Genomic DNA, 27,241 nt, shown 5'->3' with positions numbered 1-27,241 from the left:
GTACATAAATAATAATTTTGTTTATTAGAAAATGTGCATTCACAATGTTGAATACATTGAATTACAACTAAGTCCACAGTGGTAAAAAATGGTACCCCAAATTTCCTCTCAAAATAGTTGAATAGGTGCATTTAAGTAGTTTCTCCTCTCCAAAACAATAAATTACAGATTTATTTTACTTTATAAAAGAGAAAAGTTTTATATGAACTGGAAGAGTTTATTTTAAATGTAGCCAAAGGTAGCACGAAGAAGCTTTGTGAAGTTATAAATCCCTACAAAATACGACAAGTTTAAGTTTAGGTTTTCAAAAACTTCTTAAATACATACTATTTTTAGCAGTTTTTCATACCTCAGGTTCTCCTATCATCTTTTTCAATTTATACTCAACTTGTCCCACTCATGACCTCAACTAGGTGATTTTTTTCCTCAAACTTTACCTCCCTACTCTCTCCTCAACCTCATGTCACTTCCTTATTTTTTGTGCCAAGATATGCACAGGTATAATCCCCTGAGAATAATATGTTCTCAATGAAAAGGAAGGTGGTCGTCATTTTATCTGAATTTTATTCAGTATTACAGATTTTTAGAAGTTGGGAAACTTGTCTATGTCATGTTCTTACATGGCTAACCATTAAGCCAACATAAAAGCCCAGTCAGCAGGCTTCAAATTAAGTTTCTCAAATACTTCTACTAATAGTAGTCACCATTATTGGTTATTTAATTTGCCCTACAATTAGCGATTAATTAACTGGTACTGAAACTTTCTGGGCTGTTTTCCACACTATGAAAAATATAGTGGTTTGGAACCACAAAAGACCCCGAATAGCCAAAGCAATCTTAAGAAAAAAGAACAATGCTGGAGGTATCATACTCCCTGACTTTAGCTTGTCCTACAAGGCAACAATAATCACAACAGCATGGTATTGGCAGAAAAACAGACACATAGACCAATGGAATAGAATTGAGACCTCAGAAATAAAACCACATAAATATGGACAGATAATTTTTGACAAAGAAGCAAAAAACATATAATGGAAAAAAGACAGCCTCTTCAATAAATGGTGCTGGGAGAATTGGAAAGCCACGTGCAAAAGAATGAAACTGGACTGCTGTCACCATGTACCAAAATTAATTCAAAATGGATCAAAGACTTAAGCATAAGACCTGACACAATAAAGTGCATAGAAGAAAACATAGGTACTAAACTTATGGACCTTGGGTTCAAAGAGCATTTTATGAATTTGACTCCAAAGGCAAGGGAAGTAAAAGCGAAAATAAATGAATGGGACTATATCAAACTTAAAAGCTTCTGCACAGCAAAAGAAACCCTCGACAAAATAAAGAGGCAACCAACTGAATGGGAGAAGATTTTTGCAAACAGTGCCTCCAATAAGGGGCTAATATCCAAACTATACAAGGAACTCATGCAACTCAACAACAAAAAACAACCCAACTAAAAAATGGGCAGAGGACCTGAAGAGACATTTCTCCAAAGAGGACATACAAATGGCAAATAGACATGAAAAAATGCTGAACATCACTAATCATCAGAGAAATGCAAATAAAAACCACAGTGAGATATCACCTCACCCCAGTCAGAATGGCCATCATCAACAAGACAAATAGTAACAAGTGTTGTGGAGGCTCTGGAGAAAAAGGAACCCTTGTACACTGTTGGTGGGAATGCAGACTGGTGCAGCCGTTACGGAAGGCAGTGCGGAGGTTCCTCAAAAAATTATGAATAGAATTATCATATGACCCAGCAATCCCTCTCCTGGGTATCTACCAAAAAAATCTGAAAACAGTTATACATAAAGACACGTGTGCTCCAATGTTCATTGCAGCTTTGTTTACGGTGGCCAAGAGATGGAAACAACCAAAATGTCCTTTGACAGATGAATGGATAAAGAAGTTGTGGTATATATACACAATGGAATACTATTCGGCGGTAAGAAAAGATGATGTAGGACCATTTGTGACAACATAGATGGATCTTGAGAGTATAATGCTAAGCGAAATAAGTCAGACAGAAAAAGCAGAGAACCATATGATTTCACTGATATGTGGGATATAAACCGAAAACAACGAACAAGACAAACAAATGAGAAACAAAAACTCATAGACACAGACAATAGTTTAGTGGTTACCAGAGGGTAAGGAGGGAGGGGGGTGGTAGATGAGGGTAAGGGGGAACAAATATATGGTGATGGAAGGAGAACTGACTGGTTGGTGAACACACAATGGGATTTATAGATGATGTAATACAGAATTGTACACCTGAAATCTATGTAACTTTACAATTGTCGCCCCAATAAACTTTAATTAAAAAAAAAGAAAAATATAGTGGTTAAGAGTGTGGACTATAAAGACAGACTTATTTAGGCAAGTTCCTTAACTTATATGTGCCTCTGTTTCCTCACCTGCAAAATGGGAATCATAATAGTAACTTCAGTCTATAAAACTCAGAATTAAATGGTACACATTCCCTGGGATATGAAAAAACCTCTATAAATAGTCACTATTATCATTTTCATCATTACCATTACTGTTATTTTTATTATGCACAGTATCTAAACCAAGAGAAATTTAATCTTTAGGATTAGAGTGTCCCAAAAAGGAAAGACAGAGGAAGGAGCTGTACAACATCAGGGACGAGGGATTCCAGGGCTTGACCAAAGAGCCAGTAAACTAACTGATAAATCTAACTGAAACACAGGCTTGCTATGGGAGGTGGAGAAGAGTGAAAACAATCTCCAAAAGGGAATCATAGGATGATTTCTGTCAGATTAAGGCTTCCATTACAGCTGAAGAAGTTGGGTTTAATAGTATAGCAAACTTCAGTAGCAAAACATCAATTGAAAAATGGGCAGAGGATCTGAATGGACATTTGTCCAGAGAAGACATACAAATAGCCAACACGTACGTAAAAAGGTGCTCCACGTCACTAATCCTCAGGGAAATGCAAATCAAAACCACAGTGAGATACCACCTCACACCTGTCTTAAGTATACCGGGTGTGCCCAAAAAAATGGGGATGCAAAAAAAATGTATACACATTTTAAGATAATATCTCTTAATATAACATCTCTTAAAATGCATTTTTTGGCACCCTCTGTATATATAAAATGGAATATTATTCAGCCACAAGAAAGATCCTGGCATTTGTGGCAGCATAGATGGACCCTGAGGGCATTATGCTAGGTCTGGTATCAGCTGTATGTGGAATTTAAAAGAGCTGAATTATTAGAGGCAGAGAGTGCAATGACAGTTGCCAGGTCTGGGGGATGGAGGAAATGTGGAGATACTGGTCAAAGGGTACAAACTTACTGACATAGGATGAATTCTGCGGATCTAAGGTACAGCATGGTGATTATAGCTAATAATACTGTATTATATAATTGAAACTTCCTGAGAGTAGATCTTAAATGTTGTTACTACAAAGGTGAAATGGTAATTATGTGATGTGATGGAGGTGTTGGCTAACTATGGTGGCGATCATTCCACAATATATGAGTATCAGAACAAGTACACCTTAAATTTACGCAATGTTACTTGTCAATTATAGCTCAGTAAAACTGGATAAAACAAAAGTCAGGGAGAAGATAACCGTCTACAAGCCAAGGAGAAAGGCCTCAGAAGAAACCATCCTGCCAGCACCTTGACCTTGGATGTCTAGCCTCCAGAACTGTGAGAAATAAATTTCTGTTGTTCAAGTCTAAAAAACAAAGCACAACAAACCTAGTATAAAGTGCAGATTATAGTGTTTACGCTCAGGTTTGAAAATATAACTTAGAGTAGAAAACATTTGGAAAAGTATTTAGAAATATTTTTACCTTTTTGGTAATACTGATTATCCGTATACATAGTTTTGTACTAGGTCCTTTTATCAGCATTCAACATAGGTGGAGGTAGAGATGTATACGCAGAGACCATATACTCAAGTAAGCTCAGCGAACTGTTACATTAAAGCCATTTTGCTTCAAGTATGTATGAGCCTAACTAGATTGGGGCCGTCGTGGTCCACCCAAATGTAAAAGTCTGCAGTTCTGAATAGCTGTGCAGACTTAGACTGAAACCTGTTGTGTCTAGCCTGCCACTACTAAGATGGGAAAAGTAAATAATTAAAGTGACAGTTTTTCTCCAGAATTTACGGGAGTTGAAAATGCCAATAATTATAATAAACAGTTTGCTGTTCATTATATGTGTACAATAATAACACATACTGGGCTTATGCTTCTAAAGTGAGTTACTTATTAGCACTGGAAAGAAAAAAGTAGTTAGGCCTACTAAAGGTAGTGAAAGCCATCTTGATCTCTTAATCTTCTTTACTGTTCAAATATTAGCATTATTTCTACTGATCTATTAACTTGGGGGTTACTTAGTGAGATAAGACACGAGGTGTAGTATTAAAAATAATAACTTAAAGAAGAGTACAATTTCACAGTTATAGACCATTGCCCATTCACTCATGAGTTCATACAACCCCCAAAAAGGTGTTATATGAAGATTATTTCTTTTCTGAGATAAATTATGATCTAGAATGTAACTGCTCACAATTACACATAGAATTCCCTGTGTTATTAAATATATGTTCTTGTTATTCAAAATATACAGTATCTGAAGCCTGACTTTTGGAAACTGACTCATACCAGTTGTCTAGCAGAGGCTTTAGTAAAGGAAGGCCCACACAGCAAGTAGTTTCCATCAGAGTCTTAACTAGGTTACTCTTGAATCCTTCCATGCCTTATAGAAAAAGCAATGAGTCTTTTGTAGACCACTCCCAGGAGTGTGATGGTGAGCACCACTATTCCACACACGAGGCTGAATGCCCATCGTGGGCCCCAGGAGGTGTATACTTGGCTGATGAACACAGGTCCAAGAATCCGTGCTGCACTTCCAGAGGCTGTTAACCAGCCCATGTACACACCCTGTGGGGTGGGGAGGGGAGAAGCAGATTGATACTCAGGTTTAGTTATTTTAGAAACAAGGATGATGCTCCTATTACCAAACTATGAGAAACTTACAGGAATCACTTTCTCCGTCTTTTATTTGTGGATTAAATATAAAATGCCTCTCTAGAAATACAGCAAATAATGAACAATAAACTTACTTGAGTCAGGTTAGGAAAAATAAAAGTAGATGAAAGGGACAAACTTAATGTCTGCTGATGCCCTGGGAACAATATGAGTTTTCAATTTATCTTTTAAGGCTAACATTTATTTTCTACTTGCTATCTTCCAAACACTATGTTAGGTGCTTTACATATATTGTTTCCAGTATTCACAAATTTCTGATTGGTGTTATCTCTGTTTAACAAATGTGGACACTGAATCTCAGAAAATTCAAGTCACTTGTCCAAGAGATTTGAAGACATGCTTGGCTGACTCCAGTGACCAGACAGCATGTGACTCTTCCAAGTACTGTACCCAAAACTACAGCCCATGCTATCCAACCAAGAATGTGCAGAGCAGCATTGCTTTTAATATCCCCAGATTGAAAACAACTTAACTGTCCATCACTGGTAGATTGAGTAAATAAATTATGCTATATTTAATGAATGCTCAGCAATTGCTTAAAAGAATAAGTAGTAATTATCTCTGACACTTTTCTCTATTTTGCTTCTATATGTTTTCTAATTTTTATATAATGATTATGGAAATTCTTATAATACAAACTAATTTTAAAGTATACATAGCTGCTATATACTTTAAGACTATTGTTTTCATTTTTCAGTAATTGTTCCTAGGGCCAGAAGAAATCAATTCTAGATTCCAATGTGCCTATCAGTTTTGATTTTCTAACTGTTGCCTAGCTTAAGAACGAGTTTCAGAATTTTATGCTGCAGATATTTTTCCTATGAAAATGATTTTGAATTCATAAACTCTTAAGTTAAGAGATCTTTGAGTTCTTAAGAGTATGTTTGTTAAATTCTAGAATACAAGTCCTGTAAGTACTTTACAAAAGTTGTGGGTTTTTCAAAAATTCAAAATGCTGAATATGATAAAAATCCCCCAAATCAGCTTGTGTGGAAATAGAGAATGGTAGCACAAAATGTGAGTGCTTACAAATATATTTTACATAATTGCAATACCAGGGTAACTGACTCACCTGAGGCTTCGGTCCCAGAATTTTTGAATATAATGTATAGGACATGACATTGCAGGAGGGGTAGCCAATCCCGATTAGCACAGTTGACGTGAGGAACTGGGCAAGATGGATCATGGGGGTGTAGAGGCACCAGGCTTGTTCAGCTGGGCAGCCAATTGGTTCTTCGCTGTGATCTGCTCTTGGGGACCTCCAGAGAGTAATAATAATCTCCCCAAATGTGGTATTAGGGATTGAATTATTATGTAAATCTGTAACAACAAAATTAGTACAGTGCATTACTTGTTAATTTTAGATGAACAGCAGGGCTAACATTATAGAATTATGTATGGCTATACCTTCCCACTGTATTTTGGGAAATTGATTTCCCCAAGGTAACAAGATAAAGAAGCCAACCCACGCAAAGATGAGTCCTCCCAGGAGAATAGCACGCTCGCCAATCCTGTTAAAGAACAGAAACTCTAATTTAAAAATGAAACATTGTAACATAGTTTCATTACTTTTATAATTTTAAAAATTATAAAATAATATATTGATACTTTTGGTGATATACCAATTAATATGAATGCGAAATATAATTTCCCACTAAAAATTAATATGAATGTGAAATATAATTTCCTCTAAAAACTGGTTGATTTCAGGTCTGGGACAGAAAATGTGTAAGATGAGCCTGGGCATCTTGTCGTACGAGAGAGTACAGAAGCTGTCAGTGACCATGATAAAAGGGCTCAAAGCCACTATGGCCCCAAGCATGACAATGTGAACACCAAAACAACAGTAAAGACAATGGACTAAAACACAGAAAAATGTTACAATCTATGAATTCACATTGTATTAAAATAAAATACACGTGGTCACTTTTAGAGGATGGTAGGGAACCAACTCTATTTTAAAAATCAGTTAATAAAATAAAAGGAAAGAGTCACCCTGGCTTTCCTACACAAAATAAAGTATTCCAGCAAGTAAATAAAGGAATGATAGAATTAAAATACCAGTGTTTTGCAATGAGAGAGAGAGAGAGAGAGATGAAAAAAAACATTAAAAGAAACAAGAAACTTAAGAATCTGAGTCAAGTGATTAAGCCATGGAACAAAACTAAATACAAACAAACAAAAAAAACCACGTGAAACAGTGGAGAAAAATCTGAATACTGCCTGGATATTTGATTATATTTATAAATCACTTATTTTTTTTGTTTTAGATGTGATAATGTCATCATTAACTTTTAGAGATACATACGGAAATATTTATGGAAGACGTGAAATGATGTCTGGGATCGACTTCAAAATAAAGCAGATGCGTAAAGGATAGGGAGTGTGGAGCAGGGAGAGGTGTAGATGAATCAAGATTACCAGGAGTTTATCATTGTTGGAACTAGGTAGCGGATATTAGAGATTCAGTACATGATGCTCTCAACACCTTTGTATATGTGAGAAATTTCCCATAATCAAAAGTGTAGCATACAAACAAGACCAGGGGCTTCCTGAAACAAAACAGACAACCCCAAACGTTTCCCATGACCCTCAGAATACCCACAAGGCTTCATATCTTTCTAACTTCATCTCCCATTTGCTGTTCTCATTCTGCTTTGGTCGAACTGGCCTTCCTGCTTGGCCTTAACTGGCAAAGCTCAGTCTTCTGGGGAGTTCCAGGCCACTCCTAGGCTGTTCTCTGATTTCGCTGAGGTCCCTGATCTAACTTCCTCAAGCATGCCTTCCTCCAGCACTCTGTCAAAATAACACTTCCCTTCTCTCCCAACCCCGCCTTGCCACTCTGTTCTCTTCTCCTTCGTAATATTATTACGTAGATCCCAACCTGACTATTTGTGTTTATTGGCTTCCCCCCAATAGAATACAGGCTCTTTGAAGGGATGGAATTGGACAATCTGTAGGAATGCCTATCAGCAGGGCTGCTCTACTTCTGTAGCAAGATATAATGCGTTTCCTCTTACTTAACTTTGAATATGGGTCTATGTCTATGTTTACATCTATATCTTGGCCCCCTACTTGGCTCTATAAGAACAGGAATCTTCATAGTATCCATCACACCACCTAACACTACACACTGACTCAATATTTGCTAATTGATTAACTTTATTAAGGTTCTAAAATACTATTAAAGTATCTTAGGAATAATTAAATTGTTAGAACTGTCTAAATCTAATGTCCCACCCCAGACTATATGAATGAATTTAAATGTTATACAAGCAATAATCCCAAAGTGTGTTTTTTACGGTTGTACTTTTCCAAAATGCTTCTTTAAAAAAGTGTTCTGTGATCAGAGTTACAAATAACTTTCAGAAATGTTACATGCTATAGTTGTCATGATGGTGACATATTATGTATGTACTAAAGATTTAGACATTTTAGAGTAAAGAAGTCCCATAATTTTAACCACAGTTTTCCAGACCTAACTGTTGAATCTTTTTGTTGCATAACATATCACCACCATGCAGCAGAACAATGTTTTATGAAATACTTTCAGAAATACTTTAAATAAAAACATATTATAGAAGATAATTATTTACTTTGTAAAATATCGTGCTTTACTAAAGAATATGCCAAATGGTATAGAAATAGCATACTCCCTTAATAAATTTTATATCTGTCTGCTAATGTTGAAGGACTAAAACTAATACGTGAGAGAAAAGCTTTAAATTATTTTACTAACACATTCATTTACATTGTTAACTGTTTCATGTTTCACTTTGGAAAAACAGACTTGAAACAAAACCAAAGACAGAGAACTTACTTTTTGGAAAGTAGTTTAATTCCCATGAAAATAATAACTGCCTCAACTCCAAGAGCAGCAAGTATTATTCCACCATATAATACAGCTTGTTCTCGAGTCCAGGCATACATATCCATTGTTAATGGAGTAACGATACTAGAAAAACAAAAAAAGTTATTTTATTTAAATCCTAGTCATTGTTACTTAAATTTGAAATAGAGGTTTTAATAATGATACAGACACATTCAAGAATTTGCATCCCTTTTAATACTAACACCTGATCTACATAAACAGAAATTTTAACACATTTTAAGCAGATATTGTTACATACAAGTATGTGCTTTTAGCTGTGTGTTTTCAATTTTTAATATTTATTTTAACTATAAAAGTAATAATACATCCACATTGCAAAAAGCATGGAAAACAGGAAAATTAAACCAACCAAAACTCCCACTCTAATATAACTAGATAGTCATGGTTATATTTTGGTTTAAATTGGTCTCTTTTCAATAAAATAATGTTACTATTATTAAGTTATTAGAATCTTCTGGGATTTTTGTTCTCTTTTTCAGTCTCTTCATCGCTACCTTTTTAAGTATTTTTCTCCCTACCTCCGAATGTCTCTCTTCCTTTATATGACTGTCTCCTTCTTGCCAAGCTTCTTTTCCTACTTTTTATTTCCTTCTGTTAACTGGCTACAAGATGGAATTGAAATATATTTAAAGTATTCATTCTTTTTTTTAAAGAAAGAACATTACCATTTTTAAATTTTTAAATCAGATGAGCTGATGTCGAAAATAGTTTGGTGGTTTCTCAATAAGTTAAACATAGAATTACCATATAATACAGCAATTCCACTTCTGGATACAAACCCAAAACAACCGAAAGCAGGGACTCAAACAGATACTTGTACACCAATGCTCATCACAGCATTATTCATAATGGCCAAAAGATGTAAATAACCCAAATGTCCATTGATAGATGCATGGATAAACAAAATTGGTATATACACACAATGGACAGCCATAAAAAGTTATGAAATTCTGACACATGCTACAACATAGATGAACCCTGAAACCATCTAAGTGAAATAAGCAAGACATGAAAGGACAAATGTTTTGTAATTCCACTTATATGAGGTACCTAGAATAGGCAAATTCATAAAGAGAAAGTAGAATAGAGGTTACCAGGGTACAGGTGAGGGTAAGTGGAGACTTACTGTTTGAGTACAGAGCTTCTGTTTGGAATGATGAAAAGGTTCTGAAGATGCATAATGGTGATGGTGGCACAACATTGTAAATGTACTTAATGCCACTGACTTGTACAATTAAAAATAGTTAAGGTGGTAAATTGTATGTTATCTATACTTTACAGTTTTCTAAAATGCCCCCAAAATCAGATGAACTGAAACTTTCATATATTTCAATAATTTTAAAAATTAAAAAAAATCAAGCAAATCCATATGTACTGGCATAAAAAATGTTACAATGTGTTGATAAGGGAATGAACCAAGTTATCCAATGGTAATATCACATATTTTATGTTTGTTTAATACACACACACACACACACACACACACACACAAATAATGGTATAGAATAAATGTTTGAAAAAATACACACTGAAGAATTAGCAGTTGTTGGCAGTGGTTACCTCCAAGGAAAGGAAAGGGTGTGAAAAGACAGTTATAGTGCTTGGAATATTTACAAGTATGTACTATTTTTATAATGGAAAGGCTTTTTTTCCATAATGATTTTTTTTTCCTATTCCGCCATCTTGGACCTTCTCCTCCTAATGAAAAGGCATTTTAAAAATAAAAAAACCATATGATAACCAATGGTCAACAAAGCTTACACAAAGCAGAGATTTTGTAATATGTCATACTAGTTTTTTTTTGTTTTTTTTCAGGATCAGGGCTTAAACAAAGTTAAAACTGCCACACTGAAATATATATATGTAGGGACTGACATAATCATGACAAATTAGTTTTACAATTATACATATACAACTCAGAGGAAAGGGAGAAAGACTAGTGAAACAGATTTTTTTATAAGGAAGATAAGGCTAATAAGATTATAGACAGAATTAACTACATTCAAGTTAAAAATCATAAAATGTATATACACTTTTTACATAGTGACAAGAAAAATGCCTTACATCAAGTTTTTGAGAACATCTATATGCCTGTTTAATGCTGCATTGAGAAATACAAGTTTTTTACATAATCTGATTCAGATAGACAGAATAAAACTTACGTTTCAAAAAGGGCAAAGATAAACAGGACCACAAAAAACAGAACATTGGTGGTCACCACAGCAACTTGATCAACATTTCCCTGGGGAACCTGAACTTCATCGGCACTTGCTACAGTGAACAGGAGAAAAGTTGTATTACCTACATGTGTAGAAATCATATGTAGCAAATTCTATGACTAAGTATTTAAAATCATTTTTAGACTTCAACTGAAAAGTAACAGAATGTATATGACAGAAATAACTTTTAAATGGCATTTAAAAGTAAAGTAACTTTTCTTCCCAGGAGATACACTTCAATTCTATAGGAAATACTCTGATTATCTTTTTGGTGTCTTTCAATCTAAAATAGGAATGTATAGAATTCTATAAAATGATCTCATACTGAATATATTTGCTTTAAATTTCAGTTGCAGGTTTTTTTTCTACCTTACCTAAATCTAAATTCATGAGGATTTCATGAAGATCTCAAATAGTTTAAATCAGTTCTCAGTCCTGGTTTACTTCAATATATATTTTGAATTTACATTGCTACGTGAAAGTAGTAAATATCCTTATGTCATTACAACAGTTTTTTTAAAGCCCTTATGTTATAATTTATGTTTTTGCAAGAAATGTATTTTACAGAGAACCACTAAGTTATGATATTTTTAAAAAATTAGGAGGGCCGAGTGAGTATATGGAATTATTTTGAACTATGTAGTTAAGCTACACACTCAGTATAAGCTATTCCTGATATAACTGAGAAATGTGAAGCTTTATATATAGATCTACTTATATACAGCTACCATGCTATTTTATAATTTACCCACTTATTCAGAGTAAACCAAGTAAGTAATGCACATATGTGTTCATTTATGCTGTCTGTAGTGTATGTGTAGTAGCAGGAATCAGGCAGTGACATTCTTAAGTTTCTATAATTTTTTTCATAATAGTACCTGCCTTTATATCTCAGGATTCCTGAGAAGGAGTTCCTTCTCCACTGATAAATGAGGTTTGGAAGGAGGCTGCTATACTTGGCAATTAAGCACGTTGGATACAAAACATAGGGTTATGACCTCCCTTTATAATCACACGCAAAAAACTGGTTTTAGGATATTGGGTCTTCAAAAACAATACAAAGTTTTTTTTAGCATTGATTTTAACCCTGCCAGTCATGAACACCAAATAACTGATATCACTATGCCCTTTTTAAAAAAATCAATTTAGGTAACTTTCAATTTTGAGGATCTTCCCCCAATCACCCTTGTATTATCCTCAGAAGCAAAATCCAAGTACATACCAAACAGACAGAATCATAAGAAATACTTTGATAATGTTATAATAATTTAGTCACACAGGTTAATAGTACCTTCTTCAAAATTAATATTTTTACACTGTCGTCCTGAGTCATCCACACGATGTTCTCTTAAAAAGAAAAACATAAATATTGTATTCATGAAAGGCTTAATATAATAGATAAATGGTTTAAATTTTACTAGCCTTCTATCTTTATAAATTCTGATATAGTTTCTTTTACTAGCTTGAGTAATGAAATTATTACCATGAGATATAACCAATAAAATTTAAAAGATACAAGTCATGATTCTCATACTACCATATTAAAAAAAATTCATCCAAAAGTATATGTGATTTATATTAATCAGTGTTTGAAGTTTTGCAGTGATTTTAAATACTAGTTACAAATACTTTTGGACTTGGTTAAAGCACTCCAAAGAAATATCCAATAACAAAATTTCCATAGTTTTATAAAATTTCTTCTAATATATAAAACATAGGAGATATATTTGAAATATCTTTTGTATTTAAGGTTGATACTAATCATTAATCTACTTAAAATGTTGCTTTCATTGCATTCCCATACTTAGAAACCTATAGTTAGTAAATCAAATCTAAACCTTGAATCTCAGACCTTATAATCTTCTCATTTATCAGACTGTCTGTTATTTAGGTACGAGTACTACGTGCATTAGCTGATCAAAAAATAACGAACACAACTATAGATATCAAATACGAAATAAAGATTTCATAGGAATAATTATCCCCCAATGATAATGTTTATTTAATTTCACAATCTACAAATGCAGTTTTATGATTTCTAATTACCTTAATATTATAAGGATCAGAAGAATATTTAAAACTCCCAGGAAGGCGCCAAGTAAAACTGGTGCTGTATACATGTTTATCTGCAGCTTTATAGTCTCCCATGTCACGCCCTTTTCTCCAATGAGTGCAAAACAGGTCTGAAAAACTTATTTAAAAAATATATGCAGATGAATTATTATATGGGAGGCACAAGCTAAAAAATTGTGAAAGACATCACAAAATTGGAAGTAACATGATGGAATCATCCATCTACATCTCAACAAAGGTAAGAAATTTGGGGGGGGGCAAAAATTTACTCTTTCTCTATAGAAAGCACAAATATGCAAAGAAAAGATACGAAATAGATCTGTGGTATTAAAATGTCTGGGATAGAGTGATGAGAAAAAATAATATCTAAAAAGGCTCCTTAGCAGGTCAATAATGAAAAAAAGTTTGAGTAACACTGATGTACATGAATTCACAAAGGATTGTATCTAAAATAATTTGTCAGTAACTTCTGTTTTGTTAAAAAAATCTCCATAGGAAATTTAAATTATAGAATTTCTTCCAGAAATAAATTATAAGAGTTTCATCAATTTCATTATAAAATAGAAAATGTCACATTTCAAGTAAATATTTTTAAATATTACTGTGTATATAGTATTTAAATTATATGTATACTGAATATTTTAAAATTGGATTTGCAGCAACAAACATGATCGGAAGAGTCCTGGTTTGCTCTCCTGATTTAGATCCTACGCGTGTATCTTGCTCTTCCAGGAAGTCCCAGGTAACCTTAGGGTGAGGATTAAGCAAGACACCACCTGCCCCGGCAGCACTTGGAATGGTATCAAGCACACAGTGAACACTCAGTGCTTGTTGGCGTGGTCACTACCATTACGGGAAAAGTCACCTAATCCTTTCAGGCCCACATTTACTCATCTATAATACAAAATGTTTAATGAGTCATCCAAAATACTTTTTTAGGTGGTCAACATATTTACTGAGTGAGCACCTAAGTCTGTACCAGGTACTGTCCTAGACCCTGAGGGTAGAGTGGTAAATAAATAAGGCCAGACTATGTCCTCATGTGTCTTATATAATATGGCAGTAGATCCAATTATTCTACATCTGTGCTTACATTTCACTCCAGAATACCAAAATGAAATATTAGATATTGGTGAATGATGAATTAGATTCTCTCTATGTGGAGCTTTTTCTTGGCTAAATAGGAGGAAGCAATGGAAATGGGGGTGAGGATGAGGTTTAATGAAGTAAAGTGGGTTGGATTCAAACATGATATTCAAAACTTCAGTATTCAATGCATGAGCCAACTATATGGTTTTTCACTATTACTCTAGCATAAGGAATTACTAATTTCTCTATTCAGCAAAAAATTAGCCTTGGGGAAGTATTAAATCTCAGTACTATTTGTTTATGCTCAGCTGAAGGATAGAAGCTTTGGAAGAGGAAAGAAAATAGTGTTTTTAAAACTTTCATTTTCTTCAACCTTTAAAACATCTTAAAGGTACGGGTGAAGGGCAAATGGATAAAGCACCTCCTATAACGTTGCTTAAATCCTTCAGCTGAAAGAATTTTGTTTCTAACAAATGAAAAAAGCAAACCCTTGCAGAGACATCAAGCTAAATGATTATTTCACAGAACATATACTTTGGAGTATAGGTTTGAACCTCAGATTTCCCACTTATCTGGCTGACCTTAGATAATTTACTTATATTCTCTATGCTTTGGTGCCCTAAACTATAAAAAACGGACAAACAGCACTTAATTTAGGAGTTAACATATATATATATATAAAGAGCCTAGACTCAACGCTGGATCAAAAAAGATTAGTTTCCCTCCCTTCCCCTTCACCTAGAGGTTTTATTCTTGGATTTCATTTAATATTTCAACCTCAAAAATTTTCCCAAATCAAATTTAAGTAATGACAAGTGAAAAGTACATACCTGGACCTAGAATAAAACCTAATGCTTGACATGCACTTGTGTTTGCCATGGAATTCGTTCTTTCCTGAAGGGAAGTAGCACCAGCAATATATGATCTAACAACTGCTACATTTCCTAAGAAAAGACACAATAATCCAAAGTAACAAAATAAAAATTCAACTTAATTTGGAATTAATACGAAAGAAGAAAGAAATATTAATCTATAGTATAGTCACTGCTTCCTCTTTATGATCTTACAAAGCATGTATATTGAGCAAATGCATCAATTAACAGAAAATGTTAATTTTAGAAATACGAAAACAGTTAAATACTTGAATGAATTGAAAAAGCAGCATGACAAGAATGATAAACTATTTTTCATCATTAAATACTGAGAAAGCACTGAGTGAATGGCATACTACTGATTGCTACAACTATAAAAGAAAGATGCCACAATCTGTTTGGATCTGTAATATAAGAAACAGAAAAAGAAATCCACTAAAAATTTAACTCCAAAAAATTTATTGAGCACTTATTATGTGCAAGAGACTGTGCTAGGGGCCATGGAATATTTTTAAAAAGTCATAAGTGTCTCTGATTACAAAGTTTACTGTCCAGTTGGTGATACAGGATGAACACAGTGCAAAACAGTATATAAGCAAGGGGCAGGGTAGCCTACGAAAGCTTTGTGTACGATGTGGAATTTGAACTAAATCTTGAAGGATGAAGAATGATAGGAATAGAAGAGAGAAACTATAGGTAATGGGAATATGAGCAGAGGCAAAATGATAGGAAGATACTTGTCTGTTTGCAATCACAGATCTATATAGAACCATGGGATATGAGTCTGAGAGGAGGTGACACCAGGTGAGACTGGGCCCTAAATGTCAGGATGAATGTGACTGACACAAGCAAACATATATATACATACATACATATTACCTGATCCAAATCCCACCAATCCACGAGCAACCAACATGTAGTATTTATTATGAGAAGCTGGGACGTGGACATAAGCATAGAGGCAGTTGGCTGCCACCGAAATGAGGATGGAGACAATAAGAGGTTCTTTTCTTGGTCTATAATTAGACCACAAACCAAATACAGGTGAAGCTACCATTTGGCCAAGACTAAACGAAGCAATAACCCAGCCCAAAAAACTTGCATCAGCTGTCTGATCAATCTGCAGAAAAAAGTACAATGCTTTAAGAATTGTTATCTAAGAAAAGTAAAGCATAAAACATAAATACATTTTTTGACTATGTAACATTTCATATTTAAAAAAATAAAACCAATAATTCTACCATAAGTTTTATAACACTATCATATGGGGTTCAACCTTATGACATTTCAATTAAATGTGCTAATAATTCACCATACACAAGGAAAAATGCTTGGGAAGCTTCATCTTTTGGAATGATTATGGAACTATCTGGTTCATAAAAATATTGTTAAAAAGATCATCATATACAGAGGGTGCCAAAAAAAATGTATACACATTTTAGGAAAGGGAAAAACTACTAAAATTGTAATACTCAATATATACCGATAACAAAGATGTATACAAGACACATTTAACTTCTGCAATTACAAGCGGTGCTCAAAGTGGTTACCATCAGCATCCAGACACTTCTGGTTACAGCGAACGGCTGCTTGAGCAACATTGACCAAGGTGTCCACTTGCATACATTTTTTTTTGGCACCCCTGGTATGTGTATATATGTATATATAAAACAAAAAATAATATGCCATTCTTTATTTTTATAAAGTAAATTATTTAGAGTTATGCTACTCCATAAGCTAAACAGCCATTAGCATGTTTTTTTTTAAACTGTGCACCATGGTCAAATAAAGAAGACAAAACACAAAAGCTGAAAGACAGTTTTCTCATTAAACTGATAACTAATGCTTACTTTCAACACAGATAATTCAGGATTCTAGCACTTAAAAAAAGTTTCTATGTTATGGTGGTTTTTAGGATAAAATCTAAACTGATTATTATGAAAAACTAACTCCAAGCTGGCCACTGTCTCTCCTCTCAAACTTCTCTCTGCATGCTTCTTCCTCCCAATTCTGACTTCTAGCCTCAGGGAACTGTTTGAAGTTCCCAAAATGCACCAAATTCTTGCCTCCACGCCTTTGCACAGGTCCCTCTACTGTTTCTTCACCAGCAATGCCTTCCCACCTCCTGCTCCTGGGCCCCCACCTTTCCTTCAGGCGACCAACTTCTTTCCGCAGGCCTTCAAAACTCTGCTCAGGTGTAAGTGATTTTGGAAAGTCTTCCAGGATCTCTTTAGCCTGGACAAGCAACACCCCCCTAACTCCCCATGTCTGTCTACCTGGGTCTGTGTGTATGTATATCTACATGTCTCTGTCTCTGTGTGCCTCACACACATACACACACATGCTTTCAGACCTTTACCCACTTATATTGTAAGGTAATTATCTGTAAACTGGTTTGGTTTTACACACTTCACTGAAAGTTGGTTCTATATCTTCTCTAAAAAAACACACCAATAAAACCGGAAGTGTTTGGTACTATATTTCAAAACATTCTCTAAACATGTTAATATTGACAATGTCCCAGTTCTAGAAATCTTAATGCTTTGCTATGTGAGGTAAGATACGAATATGGGTGTCCCAAACCTCCTCAACTATTTACTTATAGATTATTGCTTATTCATATAATTAACAGTCATTGAGGCCTTTACTATGACAAAACCTAGGCAATAGGGATGCAAAGATGAATAAACACAGTTGCAGGCATCAAGATGTTTCCAAACCAGGTTCTACTTATCAGGTTCTGAAAAATCCTGTATTTGAGTAGCTGGGGTGTGAGAAGAAAAATAGCATACTTTATTTTATCTGTCAAATGAGGATAACTTGACAGAGCTGTTAGGAGAATTATTTGAGCCAATACATGTATAATGCTTAGGGCCATGTCAGCACATTCTATGCACTCAATGAATGTTACCTATACAATATAAAACTAGTATTTCTTAGTATATTGTTTTTACTAATATGTCAGTTTTATTACGTTTTACTATAACTCATGCATGAGTATTCCCACTATTTCCCTAGGCCTATAACCTATCATCCCAATTCAAAATCTGGGTTTAAGAATATGAGTCTTCCTGGAAATCAACCCCATCTGTGAACAACAGAGCCTAAAGAATCACTCGGCTGATGGCTATCAGTGAGGGGCAGCAGTCCAAATCAGAGATTCGAAGTAATGCCACATTCCTTCAGACAGACAATTTAGTAGTAATGGTTTGTTTTTTCTGGTTTTTTGGCATAGCTTTTTATCTTTCTCACAGATGGCTTTTAAGCTAAGTAATATTTGGTAACATACTATCATCAAAGAGATAATAGCCTTAAATTAAGATTTAAAACTTTTAAGGTAGTAGGAACATAGCAGTGTGGTTAAGAGTCCAATTTTGGTTTCAGATAGTGTGGCTCTGCCATTTTCTAGCTGTGTCACCTTGGGCAACCTACCTAACTTGTCTGAGTCTGAGTTCTTTACCTGTCAAGCAGGAGTGACAATAAGCACCTCACAGGGTTGTTGTGAAAGCTTCAGTACTGTGCCTGACACACACTGATCTCTCAATATTATTGTGAAATAACTTGAGAAAAATAATTGACAACTTTTTTGGTGAAAATGTTATTTTGTTTTATCAAAGAACTAGTTATATGTTCATATACACAATAAATTTACCTTTAGAGAGTTTTCAAGTATCTGTGTACCTTTTCATAATTCAACATATTGTGCTGAGTGGACTTAAATGTGAACACCTTTCTCTTGAGAATTTTGAGGTTAAATAAACTAGATACAGGGACCATAGAAATCAAAAGAGCTGTCATACATGGAAATATATTTTTAGCAAAGAAGATAGTGCTCCATAATTGTTAAACATTCTGTTTCAATTCCAGTAACTGCCAGTATGGAAAGAATTTTTAGTGTCATGGTCATGGTAATATTTCATGTAATATAATTTTTTAAATTAATTTTTAAAATAGCAATGCAAATGTGGCACTAAATCTAGTTTAATTTCTTTTTATTAGGGAGAGGGCATTGATGGGACGCGAAAGGGACTAATAAGTAGGTGACCCTACATGTGCATTTGCCTGGGACTGTCCGGGTATAATCCTATTATTCTGGAACAGCACTCCTCTCACTTCAAGAGTGTTCTCGTTTGCACAAGAAAGCATAGAAAGATCACCTTACTCATAAGCCTTTTTTGAGGAATTATCTCAAGTTATATAGTACTAGTAAAAATTAAATCAGAGAATACCAAAGAGACTCTAGAAAACTCTTAACTACATAAGAGTTACTGCTACAACAGCTGCTTAAGAAAAGAATAGTTGACGGGTACAAACCTTTTGGAGATAAGGCCATATTGACATTATCACAATGGAAAATCCTGTAAAGAGACAAACTGTTATTTATACCTATAATAATTTCACTCTATAGATACAATTTTTTAACTATTGCGTGGGTTTTAAAATATCATTCTGAATTACAAATTTATGCCCCCAAAATGTCTAATTTATTAAGCAATGGGGTTTTATCAGAAGGGATATATTAAAGGCTTGAAAAGAATATACCCTGTTTCCCCGAAAATAAGACCTACCTGGACAATCAGCTCTAATGCGTCATTTGGAGCAAAAATTAATGTAAGACCCAGTATTATAATTATATTTTATATTATAGTAATTACATTATATATTATATTATATTATATTATATTATATTATATTATATTATATTATATTATATTATATTATATTATATTATTATATTATATTATATTATACCTGGTCTTATAGTAAAATAAGACCGGGTCTGACATTAATTGTTGCTCCAAAAGATGCATTAGAGCTGATTGTCCCGCTAGGTCTTATTTTCAGGGAAACACGGTATAATTATAGTCTTCAGCTATAATTAATATAAGAAAATCAGGGGAGCTTTTGTCCTTACTTATGTACTTTACTCTAAATAGAACTTATTGAAAGCTTTAAGTTTTTATATTATATTAATAGCAGAAATGAATAGAGGAAAGGCCACTTTTTTATAGAGGAAGAGCTAGACCTCTAATCTGTGTTGTTTGGGAAAGAGAATTGACTATAGGGAAGACTAGGACAAAGAAATGATTATCTAAAGGGGGCAGTGGCTGTGAAGAACCAGGATACTTCAAGATGGCTATACCATAAAAGAAAATTCATTATTTTTGCTAAGTCTTTATTGCTGGAGAGCTGTAATGATAAACTCCAATGTTATTCCACTCAAAATTGTATAAAGGTTATTTTTTTAAGAAACTGCTTTATTAAGATATAATTTACATACCATACAATTTAACCATTTAAAGAATACAATTCAGTGGTTTTTAGTATAATCACAATTATGTGCAACCATCACCAAAGTCAATTTTAGAACATTTTAGTGACTCAAAAAGAAACCCTGGGCCCTTTAGCTATTACTCTGCCACCCTCCATCCAATCCCATAACAGTCCTAAGCAACCACTAATCTACCTTCTGTCTTTATTAGTTTTCATATCTTGGGAATGTCATCTGAACAGAATCATATAACATGTGGTCTTTTGTGTCTGGCTTCTTTATTAGCATAAAGTTTTCAAGATTCATCCATGTTGTAGCATGTTCATCCCTTTTATAAAGCCTTTAAAAAATAATTATTAGTTTCATTTTAGTGTATTTTGAATTTGCACATTAACTGTTATGAAAAGAGGATTGAAAGAGTCAACTAATATTTAAATTCAAGGCTACAGTTTCACAATCAAATTTGTAAACAAGCAAAATCTTTAACATGCCAATTAAAATCTGAAGTTAAAATACTTTTCTTTTTTTTTTGCTGTTAAATTTGAAATTATTACTTATCAGTTTAGATTATGGAGTATACTAAAAATTAGAAGTATTTTAAGTGAAAAAAACAGTCTATTGAAGATATTGCTACCTAAACAACAGTTATTTGCCCCCTTCTTCCTTCCTGATAGAATCCCAATTGTATTCCAATATCTATCACTCCTCCACAAAGCCACAGTCTTTAGGGGAAACTGTTTCCACACAAATTCCAGAGGGTAAATCCTGATTGATCTAAAAAAATTCAGAGTAACCCCACTGTCCTAGCAGATGATGGGTTTAGAAATTGACAAGTAGCCCAGTTCTGACCAGTGAGACATAAGGGGAGGTTTATTTGGAGACCTCTGGGAAAGAATTCCTCAATTCTGATGAATAAATATTCGTATGAATAGATGTGACACCTGGAACTGCTGCTACAATCATGCTACAGCCTAAGAATTGAAACCAGTACGTAGAAGAGGGTTAAAACCAAAGTTATTGGGAAGCAGAACCAAAGCCCCAGTCAATTTGAATCAACATTTTATCCCTGGTATTTGTGGAAGGCATCCTAATAGATACAGAATCCGATATGAAATTGTATTACAAAGAATTGTTGAAAATATTCTTTATTTTGTCCTTTTCTTTAGCTTTATTTAAAATTTGTTTTTACTCAGTGTTGAATCATGAACAACACTGGTAAGTGAAAGAGAACAAGAGGGTGACTGGGATAAACAGAAAAGATTTGAAAAACAATTTAGTAAAATGACCTTCACTGAGTCTATCTCAGGGAACTTGTTAAGTTACTGTCTACAGACTTAGAGAGTCTAGACTTGAAAAAAAATTGATTCCCTAAAACGTTCCTTTAAAAACTATCATAATATCAATAATTCCCATATATTTTCATTCCTTTTCATTTTAACATAATTACAGTTCTTAATATTAAAAAAAATTTCCTCATGAAGTTTTACTTTGTAGTAACTATATTTTCAGATGTTAATAGATTAAAATACATCGAGCTATACAAATTAAGATTCTTGCACTTTACAATTTGTATGGTATGTGTCAAGATAAAAATTAAATGAGGTTCATAGGCAACAAAAGAAAAAAAAGACAAATTGGGCTACATCAAAATTTAAAACTTATCTGAATAAAAGGACACAATAAGCACAGAAAAGAAGAGTCTCAGAATGGTAGAAAATAGATGCAAATCATGTATCTGGTAAAGGGTTTTAATATCCAGAATATACAAAGAACTTCTACAACTCAGTGGCAACCTGACTAAAAAGTGGGCCAAGGACTTGAGTAGACATTTCTCCAAAGATATACAAATGGGTAATAGGCACATGAAAAGATGCCTCCAGGGAAATGCAAATCAAACCCAGGAGCTACCACCTCATGCCCATTAGGATAACTACTGTTAGATAAACATAAAATAAGAATTGGTGAGGATATGGGAAAATTTGAACCCTGCCTGTTGGTGGGATATATAAATAGTGTAGCAACTCTGGAAAACCATAAAGCAGTTCCTCAAAAAATTAAAAATAGAATTATCATATGATCCAGCAATTCCACTTCTGAGTATATACCCAAAAGAACTAAAAGCAGAATGTTGAAGAGCTATTTACACACCCATGTTCACAGCAGCTATTCATAGGACATGAGAGGTGGAAGCAACCCGTGTTCATCAGTGGATGAAGGGATAAACAGAATGAGGTATAAACTGAAGGGGAGCAGAATCACCCCAAAATACACTGCATTGGCATGTTGATTATTTTAAGCTGAAGGCAACTAACAATCAACAGATGCAGGAAGGGCTCTCTGCCTTCCCTCTTTTTGCCTAAAATCAGGGCATAAAGTTCCCCTGAGAAAAGTGCTCTCCTTGTACCAGAAAGACAAGAACATTCTTATCCCTGGAGATGGAGAGTCCATGCTGAGATGAGTCTACACAAACAAACCTTGCTAAAATAACCTTTGTCTTCACCTAGTTTCTCCCATATAGTTCCTAGTTACTTTCCCACAATTTACCATCCCTAGAATCCCAAACCCCTTTCCTTTATCTAACTCTTCACAATCATTGCCCTTTGTTAAAATGGCATATAAGCCCCCAAGTATAAACATTTCTTTGGGGTTTTCACTTTTCTATGAAGGCCCCAGTGTTAGGTAAAAATATTAACATCAAATAAATCTGTACCCTTTTCTCCTATTGATCTGTCCTTTGTCAGTTTAATTTGCAGGCCCCAGCTACAGAACCTAAGAAGGTAGAGGAAAGTTTTTCCTCCCCTATAATATATACAACAGAATATTACTCAGCATTAAAAAGGAGGGTAATTCTGACACATGCTACAACATGGCTAAACCTTGAGAACATTATGCTAAATGAAACAAACTAGTCATAAAAAGAAAAATACTGTATGATTACATTTATATGTAGTATCTAGAGTACTCAAATTCATAGAAACAGAAAGTAGAATGGGAGTTGCCAAGGGCTAGGAGGATTGGGAAATGAAGAGTTGTTCATGGGTTAAGAGTTTCAGTTTTGCAAGATGAAAAATTTCTGGAGATTGGTTACACAATCATGTAGATATACTTAACACTTCTGGTCTTAGAAATGGTCTAAGAAATGGTAAATTTTAAGTTGTATGGTTTTTACCATAATAAATAATTTTTAAAATTTAAATATTTTATATGAATTTTTTAAATTATGTAATTTCTAATACTTACCTACACTGCTGAGAAACATAGTAAGATAAAGAATCCTAATAGATCTCCATCGGCTTTTATAATGCTCCTCGGTTTCTATAATCTCCCATTCTCTAGGTGTAAAAAAGAAAAAAGTAGTATAAAGTTATCTCATTACACGCAAATCTGTGACACAGTTTTATTTTCTCTCTGCTGAAGTCATGAAAATGATATGATAGAGGTATGATTTACTAATATTGGTTTTTGCTGTACTAATTAATCTATGAATAAGCATTATTTCTTTGAATTTCCATGGGTTGTATTTATGCATCACTGTACATAGAAACTTGGGAGACACGAGGTAGCTTAAAAAGGCAAAACATTTTGCAAACCAAATATTTTGCTATTGTTGGCATGTTACAAATTTATTCAAGAGTGTTGAAATTTGTTAAACTGACAAAATGAATAAAAGTATATCTAAAAAAAATCCAACAAACTAGTTATAACAATTAGATCTCCCATAGGGGGAATATGTACAACTACTAGGTATTAAAAGTAATTACTGTCATCATTAGGACATGCGCTACTTGCTGACAGCTTCCTTTGCTGCAGGAATCTATTTTGGTTGGGTAATTTCAGCAGAATTAATGAAGAAGTGACACCAGGAAGGTTTGATGTGATATAAGACATTCCTAGTCTGAAAACTCCTGGAATACTTGCCTTTCGTCCAGCATGTATTCTACTAGTGGACCAAGAGATACCCAGGCCCCTCCAGACTGAATTGATTGATCGTTCATACAGACCAGGTGGTAGAGATGAGTGTGTGTAGTCATTACATTTTCACATATGCATACACAGTTAAAGTTACCTTAACATGAGAATTATATTTTCAAATAATTAAGACATGCAAAACAAACAAAATGCCTTCTTTGGTTTCAAGATTATTTTCTAAAATAGACCTTAGAATCAAATTAGTCTTCAAAAAAGGTGTTGTTTTTTTTGTTTGTTTGTTTTTTTCCCAAATGTGATTGGGAGTGGTAGAGAGGAAAGGAAGGAGAGCGAGAACATTTATTAGATCTACTAGTGTGTGCCAGGTACTATATTAAATTAGTTCCTGACGTACTTAACACTATGTATGCCATTTCTTCAAAATAGGACAGCGCTTTAGCCCTGAGTCAAACTTCCATGTTCTAACTACACACAATTCTATGAAGTTTATGCGTGGTTTTCAACCCAGCAGCAAACTAAAAGCCCCACAATAAAGTAGGGAGAAGAGAGGCTGCTGACAGCAACAAAAACAGGTTGCCAACAGATAACAAAAACATGATGACAGATAGTCTACCAGGAACAAAATAGGCAGAAAAGCTAAAAAGCAAACATAAAACTTAAAAAGTACAGCAATGTATCATAAATTAGTATAGAAGCAAAAAATGCATCAATAGGCTGAGGACTTCACTCTATTACAACATTATTTCAGCATTGATATTAATGATCTGAAGGTAAAATATAGATATAATTGCATTACATATATTGTTTAGTAAATCAGGAACTAGAGATATACATTTTCCAAAGATTTTCAAAGTGGTAGAAATAAAGGTTTAGGGATTAAGTGGGACAAATGAGCAAAAATTAACGTGGTCATAGCTTAAATTTAGCTGTGTATTTATTAAATTACTTTATACAATTACTGTGTTTCAAAAATGATACTTAATTCTGATTCCCTAAAGGCAAAAATGCATACTTAATTACGTAGTAATGAAACCGGAGGCGAAACGAGTCTGCGGCTACTGCTGCCTGCGCCGCTCCGCCAATAGGCCAACCCAGGAGTTGGGTCACGGAACAAGCGTTTATTATCAGAGCATGGGTGGTCTGAGAAGGCAGCAGGTTAACACCTCCAAAAACTGCCTTAACATTCTCAGACCAGCCTGGGATATTCAAGGGAAAATCTGGGCATTCCTCCAGAGACTACTTAATGGTTCCAGGGGTCTGCATGGAGCCTTCACTCTGGCAGTGTCGCTCTCCGGTGTGGTCATCAACCCAGGAACAGTGATGACAGTAACCTGGAAAGAATGCTAGGCCATAGAGATTGTAATCGGCAAGCATGGGGGGGGGGGGGCATTGTGATATTAAGCAAGCATAGGTATCTGGGTAATTATCTAAAGCAGGGACTGGGACAGGGGACAACCTAAGCTCACTGGGACAGGGGACATTCCAAGCTCAAACCACAGGGAGGGGGTTGATGAATTGTTAAGCACTAGGGCAGGGAAAGGCAAGGCCAGGGACATGGCAAGGCCTCCTTTCTGGGGGTCCCAACCGGGCCTGTTTCAGTAAGAGACAAACTGTAACAATTCAGAATTACTGTCCATAAAGTAGGATCAAAATAACCAGAATTATAAGGGTCAAAATCCACTTCATCCCTTAAATGCTAAAAAAAATTAGCTTGGGCCAGCCCGGTGGCTCAGGCAGTTAGAGCTCCATGCTCCTAACTCCAAAGGCTGCTGGTTCGATTCCCACATGGGCCAGTGGGCTCTCAACCACAAGGTTGCCAGTTCAATTCCTTGAGTCCCGTAAGGGATGGTGGGCAGCAACCCCTGCAACTAAGATTGAACATGGCACCTTGAGCCCAGCTTCCGCTGAGTTCCCGGATGGCTCAGTTGGTTCAACTCTCACAAGGGATGGTGGGCTGTGCCCCCTGCAACTAGCAACGGCAACTGGACCTGGAGCTGAGCTGTGCCGTCCACAACTAAGATTGAAAGGACAACAACTTGACTTGGAAAAAAGGCCTGGAAGTACACACTGTTCCCCAATAAAGTCCTGTTCCCCTTCCCCAATAAAATCTTAAAAACAAACAAACAAAATCAACTCTTTATAATAAAAAAAATTAGTCTTTATGTATTTGGCATAGGACAAAAGTGAACACATTTTAGACAGGTTTATTTGTATCTTCAAGTATTAAAACCATAATTTTGGAATTTTTGTGAACTGTGTACAGTGCTCAGCTTTGTAAAGGGCCAAATGCAGAATAGCTTGGCGCCTGCACCTTTGAAGTGAAAATCCAAGAGGCAGAAACTCAAACACCTCCAGAACCCGCCGGCTCACCGATGGCCGCCCTTTCTCAGCGGCGGGAGCGCACCTCCTGGTCTCGCGGGACCGCCCCCCCCACCCCTACTCTGCTGACGCCGTATGGCTGACGCCAGGAAAGGGGCCAGTCTCAATAGAGCAGGAGAGTGAGAGTGCCTTCCCCCAACATCCGCTCACCTGCTTCCGGGTGTGCGGTCGCCTAAGAGCGGCTCCTGCTCAGCCTGGATCCCCAAGCTCGCCATAGTTATAACGCTTAAAAGGAGGTGTGATGCTAACTCTCGCGACACCTCTTGCTCCCTCACATCCTACACGACCCAAGCTGTCAAAACAGGCCAGCAAATGCGCGTGCGCATCCGGCGGCCAAAAGTGGGCGGAGCGCCCCAGGTCGGAGGTGGGATCACGCGGGCCTCGGGGCGGGGCAGGAGGAGGAGGGGCGGGGCCCTGCGTCCTCGTCCTTCTCCTCGGGTCGCGCCTCTTGTCTCCCGGGACAGTGTGGGGGCGTGCTGAGG

The 27,241-nt window shown here is 35.2% G+C and overlaps 1 protein-coding gene across 1 annotated transcript; it reads right to left on the bottom strand.

The window, feature by feature from the left end:
- Nucleotides 1–27,048, bottom strand: MFSD8 (major facilitator superfamily domain containing 8). Its single transcript, XM_019749003.2, has 12 exons — nt 26,910–27,048; nt 23,694–23,785; nt 19,496–19,539; nt 16,061–16,301; nt 15,140–15,253; nt 13,194–13,338; nt 12,439–12,494; nt 11,091–11,199; nt 8,857–8,991; nt 6,444–6,547; nt 6,109–6,356; nt 1–4,928 (listed from the first exon to the last, which is right to left on the bottom strand). Exons 1-12 carry the CDS (start codon nt 26,972–26,974, stop codon nt 4,722–4,724), a joined length of 1,560 nt encoding a protein of 519 aa, XP_019604562.1. The 5' UTR covers nt 26,975–27,048; the 3' UTR covers nt 1–4,721.
- Between the last annotated feature and the right edge of the window lie 193 nt (nt 27,049–27,241).

This window comes from Rhinolophus sinicus, linkage group LG07, assembly GCF_036562045.2.
Source record: "Rhinolophus sinicus isolate RSC01 linkage group LG07, ASM3656204v1, whole genome shotgun sequence".
Classification (NCBI taxonomy): domain Eukaryota; kingdom Metazoa; phylum Chordata; class Mammalia; order Chiroptera; family Rhinolophidae; genus Rhinolophus; species Rhinolophus sinicus.
Note: the sequence above shows the minus strand (reverse complement) of the source record. Positions and strands in the feature narration are given on the sequence as shown.